Source organism: Charadrius vociferus, unplaced genomic scaffold, assembly GCF_000708025.1.
Source record: "Charadrius vociferus isolate BGI_N301 unplaced genomic scaffold, ASM70802v2 scaffold343, whole genome shotgun sequence".
Taxonomy (NCBI): Eukaryota; Metazoa; Chordata; class Aves; order Charadriiformes; family Charadriidae; genus Charadrius; species Charadrius vociferus.
Window position 1 is genome coordinate 128,924 of NW_009647952.1, and position 8,056 is coordinate 136,979.

Below are 8,056 nucleotides of genomic sequence, written 5' to 3' on the forward strand. Positions count from 1 at the left end.
CAGGCCAGCATCTCAGCTATTAGGAGCAGGCGTTTCCCTGCTCAAGAGGGAGAGTACAGGGCGTACACACCACGAGGCACCCTGTGGTTTTACCTGCGTGACCATGGAGAGGACATGAGGAGGTGGGATGGACATCCTACCTCGACCCTACGGGCACGGGTACACGAGTTGCAAGGAATAATGTGGGAAATTGGCTAGCTGAGAAGGGTAACATAGATATGATCCAGCTGGCCGAGCAGGAGCTTGGGAAACATCGGACCCAGTTCCTGTGATTGCTAATTGGCAAGGGCACCCTGACCCTGACTGCAGGTGCTAGACGGTGATGAGAAGCCTGTGATTACTCAGGCATGGGAAAAGAGGGAGTAGTTGCATGGGAGAAGAGGTAGCTAGCCACAGATAAGGAGCTAAGGGCTGGAGTGATGAACCAATCAGAATGCTGTGTTGTTGGAACACATATAACTAATTATAGCAGAGTATATATGAAACATGTAGTAGCCAATTATAATAGAGTAAACATGGAATATGTTTTAGCCCATTATAAAAGACAGCTGTGCTATTCAATAAACGAAGCTTGCTGATTGCTCATATTGAGTGTCCATGTCTTCCCCCGTCGCAACACTAGTCCACCAAGAATATATACATTTATCAACTACTGACACATCACTAAGTTAAGAGGAAACTGTACCCTACAGAAGAACTACAGAGGTTCAAGACAGACCCATATTAAACATGTCACTATTACATTTTTTCTAAATGCTCTGCAAACAGATTCACAGATGATTATGCTGAAATCCTGATTTACTATAAAGTTTAGTGAACCCACCATTTATATGTTCACCACCTGTTTATACACCAGCAGGTAAAAAAGGACGATACTTCAAGAGTTCGTTGGCAGCAGCCCATTGCACCAGGTCCCACACCAGCATGTGGTCCAGGAAACCTTTGAGGGAGGGCGAAACCTTGTGCACGTTTTTAAGCTTGGGGGGCAGATTGTCACGGATCACTTTCATGGCCTTCAAGGGCGACGCGTTAAAATAAGGCGGTTCTCCGTCCACCGTCTCGATGACCATCACGCCCAGCGACCAGATATCTACCTCCGGGCCATAGGGCAGGCGGGAGATGACCTCCGGCGCCATCCAGTACGGGGTCCCCACCAGCGACTTCTGTCGTGGCACCTCCTTGTTGACTTGGGCACAAAACCCAAAGTCGGAGAGTTTCACCCTGCCATCGTGGGTGAGGAGGATGGAGTCGAGATGGACACGTCCCAGGGGACCCCCGGAGGGTTTTGCCCCGTCCCAGGATGCCCCATCGTCCCCCGTCCATCCCCTTCTTTTACCTTGTGCACGTTTTTAAGCTTGGGGGGCAGATTGTCGCGGATCATTTTCATGGCCTTCAAGGGCGGCTCGTTAAAATAAGGCGGTTCTCCGTCCACCGTCTCGATGACCATCACGCCCAGCGACCAGATATCTACCTCCGGGCCATAGGGCAGGCGGGAGATGAGCTCCGGCGCCATCCAGTACGGGGTCCCCACCAGCGACTTCTGTCGTGGCACCTCCTTGTTGACTTGGGCACAAAACCCAAAGTCGGAGAGTTTCACCCTGCCATCGTGGGTGAGGAGGATGGAGTCGCTCTTGATGTCGCGGTGGATGACGCGCTGCGCGTGGAGGACAGAGAGGGCCTTCAGGACGGCCAAGCAGACGGTGGCAATCTGCTCCTCGTTCATCCTGGTGTGCATGACAATGGAACAGTATCTGATTTATGTTGTATTCACCCTTCAGACTTGCAAACTTGATGTTCAGACTTCAGAAAACTTACAAGTGAGCTGATTTAAATGCTGGGTTGGAAAATCCATTTCTACTGCGGGGTGCTGTGTCATTTTTTCTATATCAGCAAAATACATTAAAACAGTAGAAAGACTGCTTCAATTACTCTGAAGCAAAAGAACTGCTGACATTACTTGAAATTAGTACTGCTTGATGCAAAAATATGTAAAGATTGGATAGTTTTGGTAAGTGATCCCTCATGTTCCTCACAGAATGAGTAATTAGGTGCAGAAACATTGCAGCATTTACATCTTCTTTGAAGTTTCAGGTAGGAAAGAAAGAAAGACTGTTCTCTACTTCAAGCCTTTAGGATTCTACACTCCAGGTCTTACCCTTCCACATGCTTAGAAGTGTTCCCTTGAAATATTTGACTACACTGAGATTTCCTCTTTCCTCCTTTTATCTTGTGTGAACAGGCAGCTCTTTCTTTCAGTAGGGGGAAGGCTCCTGCTCCACCTGAAGATTTGCAACCACGGAACAGATTCAGTGCCCTCAGAGCAGTTAAGGGGCTAGGAGCTTTGTCAAACGAATCATCTGTGTTCAGTAAACCTGAACAGCAGCACAAGAGCGAAGTGGCAAGTGTTAGCAAGGGATGGAGGACCCTCATCTTCTTAGACGACTCGTCATCCAAGGGTTGCTGCTTGCTAGGTGTTTGAATTCATGGCATTGTGAAACTCTGCCAAAGCTTGTCCAGCCCTCACAGTATTACTCCCACTCTTCCACCTGGGCACCAGCTATACAGCTAGGCAGACCTAGAAAGTACCAAGTGTGACTACGGTCAAGAGCCAAGTGGTGTTCTCCCCAGTCGCACCAGGAAGGGCTTGGGGAGCAGACAGATCCTGCAGGTCAACAACCAGCTGTGAACTGGTGTTGGCAGCAGGGTTTTGGGTTCTATGACCATAGAACCCTCTTTGAGAATCGAGGACTGCTTGGAAGAGATAGGATCCACCTGACTATGGTAAGAACAGTTTTAAACAAGGAAAAATAGAGGAGGGAAAATACAACCAAACATCAAGGGACAAAGTAGTGGACTCCGTTGGGAAGCAAAAGGTGTGGGATGATGCCAACAAGAGATACCCCATAGTCAAAAAAACAGGGCTGAAATAGGATCACCCCAAGCATATCACATAAATAAGTAAAGGCGTACAGAAAAGCACTCCAGGGAAAGCTCTCATTCTTGGGAATCAAGCAAGACTGGATGCACATGTGAAGTGCTTGTACAGTAATGCATGCACCATGGAGAACAAACAAGAGGAAACAGAGCTCTGTGTGTAGTTACTAGGGCACAGTCTCATTGGGATCATAAAGACGTGGTAGGATGGCTCATACGACAAGGTTGTTTCCATGAATGAATACAGGCTCTTTAGGAAGAAGAAGCTGGGAAGGCAGTGACAGGCCCTTTCTGTGAAAGAGCAGTGCAAATGCATGAGCTCTGCTTTGGGATGGATGATGAACCAGCTGAGAGGTTGCAGGTCAGGATGACCAGGCAGACAAACATAGGCAACATTGTTAAAGGTGCCCACTACCAACCACCTGATCAGGATAACATCTTCATGGAAAAACTGATGATGCATGGTCTGGGCAAGTGGATAGTTCGGTGGGTTGAAAAATGGCTGAACTGCCAGGCTCAAAATGTTATGAGTAGCAGCAAAAAGTCCAGCTGGAGGACAGTCCACTAGCAGCATACCCAAGGGGTCAACACTGTTAATCATCTTTAACAGTGACCTAAATGATGGAACAGAGTACAAATCTTCAGATAATACAAAACCAGAAGGAGTGTTTGATACACCTGATAGCTGTGCTGCCACTTGGAAGGACATTGAGAGGCTGGAGAAATGGGCTGACAGGAACCTTATGCATTTCAGCAAAATTAAGTGCAAACCAGTATATTCTCAGGGCCAAGTGTTTGGAAAGCAGCTTTGCAGAGAAGCAGCTTGGTAGAAACCAAGCTGCACACATTTCAGCAATGCATCTTTGTGGCAAAGAAGGCCAACCACATCCTGGGCTGCACTGGGAAGAGCATTGCCAGCAGGCAAAGGGAGGTACTACTCAGCTCTGATGAGACCACCTCTGAAGTGCTGTGTCTCAGTATGAGAGAGACCTGGACATACAAGGAAGCTCAGCAAAGGGCAATTAAGATGATTATCAGACTGGAGCATCTGTCACATGAGGTGAGACTGAGCGAGCTTTGTCTGTTTAACCCCAAGAAGAGAAGGCTCAGTGGGGTCTTATCAGTCCTGTGTATAAATACCTGATGGTTCCTTCTTCTTTATACTCTCACATAATCTTCTTAGTCATGTCCAGTGAACAGACAAGAGGCAGTAGACACAAACTGAAAGACAAGTACTTCAATCTGCCAACAAAGAAAAAAATGTCCCCTGCTTTTTTTGTTTTGTTTTGGTTTGTGTGTTTGTTTTGTTTTTTAAAACTGTGAGGGCAATTGAATATTGGAACAGGTAGCCCAGAGGGGCTGTGGAGTCTCGATCCTTCCATATACTAAGAATCTGACTGGACACAATCCTGCTTTGAGCATGTGAGGTGGATTAAACGCTCCAGAGATGCATTCCAACCTCAACTATTCCAAGACTCTTTGCTGCAAACCAGAACAACTCTAACAGAAAGCTGTTCATATCTATCCTGTACCTGTCCAATCTTCATTTTCAACGAATTACATAGAAAACACTTTATTCTGCATCTACAGTCAAGACATTAACCTCTTCACATTAAAAAGAATAAAGCAAATCTTTTTGTAAAAATAAATGTCTGTAGGAACTGGCATGATCTATGTGGACTGCTGACTTTGGTAATTGCTGCTTAAGCTCATAATGAATGAAAAAAACATGTGTTTCTGTGAAAATAGGTAATTCTGCATATAGCTACATTTCAGATGCACATCTGCAGTCCCCAAAAACATCCTAGATCACACCGAGACAGTAAACTAATGCATTTTATGCTATTTAATCTTAAAGTTCAAAATAATAAAACATTACCTAGTGTAACAGCTATTATTCTATCATGTACTTTCAAGAATGTAGTAACTTAGCCAACAAATAAATTGACAGTTCCAGTTTATGATGGAAGTGTTATTGCATGAAATTAATTCTAACATTATTGATACACTGACTGTAGTTTCGAACAATGACTGGGGCCAATACTTTACCTTACACTGGTTCCAACTTTTTAAAAAAGTTTGAATTTGTAAGCTTAGTTTTAATCCAACTTACTTTCCAGTAAGCTCACACTTGAATAAATACCTTCCTAAAACAAAACTTTTTTTTTTTCATTCAAGATAGTTATCTGAAAACTATACAGAAAAATCTGTATTAGTCATGTTCCAGATTACAGTACTGTCTAAGCATAGGAAAAGCCACATCTTTATGGAATACCATCCAAGTTTGAACTAAAATACACTTAAATACAGAAATATATTGATAACAAAAATGTGTGCATTTAATTCATTAAACAAAAAATTTCTTACATTTTTTGAAGCACCTGGGCCATCACAACCCCATTCGTTAAATCTTCCACAGTTTGGCATGGTGCCTCAACATTAAATGTCTGGATCTGTGGGAGAAAGGAAAAGTTTATATTCTTTTAGTTCAATGTCAAGGGATTTTCAAAACTAAAAGAAATACTACCAAATAGCAAATAGAACAGAGTAAACCCCACAAATTTAGTGTACATGTTAGGAACTAAGAAGCTTTAGATTTAAGAGCAATTGAGGAAATGAACTACTGACAGGGCTTGGCATCTTTGTTTTCAAAAACCTGTAAATTTTGCTACAATTAACAGCAGTACATTCTCCAAAAGGCAAATTGTCCACACTGATTTCTAATTTGAAAAGTCACTGGGACTTCTGTTATCCCATTCAAGTACTTCTGGAGTGCTTCCTCAGAGCTCAAGAACTTTTGATCCCCAAGTGTAAGAAATCAGGAAAGGATGACCAACCTACTGGCCTTCTATGACAGAGTGACTACATCAGTGGACGAGGGAAGAGCTATGGATGGCCTCCATCTGGATTTCTGTAAGGCCTCTGACCCGCCCCCCCCCCAACATCCTTCTCTCTAAACTGGAGTGTATGAATTTGATGGGTGGACTGTTCGGTGGATGAAAAATTGGTTGGATGATGGCATACAGAGGGTAGTGGTCAATGGCTCAATGTGCAGATGGAGATCAGTAACAAGTTGCGTCCCTTGGGGGTGTGTATTAGGACCAGTGCTGTTCAAATATCTTCATTGGTGACATAGACAGTGGGATCAAGTGTACCCTCAGCAAATTTTCAGATGACACCAAGCTGAGTGGTGCAGTTGACATGCCTGAGGGATGGGATGCCATCCAGAGGGACCTGGACAGGCTCGAGAAGTGGGCCCCTGCAAACCTCATGAGGTTCACCAAGGCCAAGTGTAAGGTTCTGCACCGGGGGCAGAGCAACCGCCAGTATCAATACCAACTAGGGAATGAAGGGATTGACAGCAGCCCTGCTGAGAAGGTCTTGAGGGTACTGGTGGATGAAAACCTGGATGTGAACCAACAATGTGTGCTCACAGCCCAGAAAGCTAACCGCATTCTGGGCTGCATCAAAAGAAGCATGCCCAGCAGGTCTAGGGAGGTGATTCTGCCCCTCTACTCCACTCTGGTGAGACCCCACCTAGACTACTGTGTCCAGCTCTGGAGTCCTCAGTACAGGAAAGACATGGACCTGTTGGAGCAGGTCCAGAGGAGGGCCACAGAAATTATCAGAGGGCCAGAGCAGCTCTCCTACGAGGACAGGCTGAGAGAGTTGGGGTTATTCAGCCAAGAGAAGAGAAGGCTCTGAGGGGACCATGTTGCATCCTTTCAGTACTATAGGGGGCATATGAGAAAGATGGGGACAAACTTTTTAGCAGGGCCTGCTGTGATAGGACAAGGGGTAATTCCTTTGATGCAGCCCAGGATACAGTTAGCTTTCTGGGTTGTGAGTGCACATTGTTGGTTTACGTCCAGGTTTTCATCCACCAGTACCCTCAAGACCTTCTCTTGCCCTCCCTTCCTGATTTCTTGCACCTAATTAGCTTGACAAAATGCAGAAAATTTAATTGAAACTGCCACGCTGACAGCCACCTGCTAGAAATTAAGTCGCAAAATCCAATATTTTTTCTCATAAATATTTAAGCAACTAACATTCTTACAGAGTACAGTATCTAACTACATAAGGGTAAATTAACAAGACTAATTTAAGTTCATACCTTAGAAGTAGGCAGATTTAGTAGGCTATCAGTAATATTCTAGAACATATAGGATGTATAGGTTTTCTATGTATGTCTGTATGTACACACATATATTTAAACATATATATACCTATATACCCATATGAACTAGGATACTACTAACAAAGTATTGGTTTATATGTATATGTATGTGTAAGTATTATACACAAACATACACACATTTGTGTGTGTATATATAAAAATATTTTTATGTGCTTGTATACAAAGATATAGATACATGCACAGCATGTATGTACCACACATACATGAGATCTATGCAATATAAATTGCTGCTTTTTTAGGAAAATTGTTATAGAGAACAAGCTCATTTCTACTGGCAGGAAAAAGAAGCTAATGCTAATATGTCCACGTGAGCTTTACTTATTCTTCGACTTTGAGATGGCTCCTTCAATTGCCTTTTAGTTTTCCATTGTAAAATCGTTGACTCTAAGTCAGTTGATCCTAAAGGGAAAGACTAGCAATGAGGTGTTAGCTAGTCTGTTCCCATCACAGGTAGCTGTTAGGAAGCTCTACTTCAGGTAAAAGAAGAGGGAATCTTTATTCTGTGATAAGATTATCTTATACCTTTCTTGGTTGGTTAATATATGCTTGCTTGCACATCCCTGAAACATCTGCTAAATCTTGCAATCCCACTACTGATCATATTAGGAAGTATTTGAAACTTTCCAGCTTCCCACGCTGCATTTCAGACTACATAATATGTTTCTTTAATCTTTGAAAGTGACTTTTGACTGCAAGTTAGAAAAAAACAGTAGAGAATATCTATCAAACCGAAAGCAGTAACAAAATTTTTCTGTAACATTTCTTTTACCTAACGAAATTCAAGTTCATTCAGGTATAAAATACATACTTTTTGCCCCAGCCCTTCAGCACAGCATGAAAAGTATTGCTTATTAGATGCTTAATGTGATACTTTCATTATTCTCAAGAGAAATAGAAGTTAAATAGTTGCCCAAATAGCAGGTG

At 43.3% G+C, this 8,056-nt stretch overlaps 1 protein-coding gene across 1 annotated transcript in view; it reads right to left on the reverse strand.

Annotated features, from left to right (window-relative positions):
• Window positions 1-5,382, reverse strand: part of HOOK3 (hook microtubule-tethering protein 3) — an 82,226-nt gene extending 76,844 nt beyond the window's left edge. Inside the window, exon 1 of the mRNA XM_009883296.1 lies at window positions 5,302-5,382. Within this exon, the coding sequence (XP_009881598.1) occupies window positions 5,302-5,324 (23 nt within the window). The 5' untranslated portion in view covers window positions 5,325-5,382. The remainder of the gene's footprint in view (window positions 1-5,301) is intronic.
• Window positions 5,383-8,056: the final 2,674 nt, after the last annotated feature.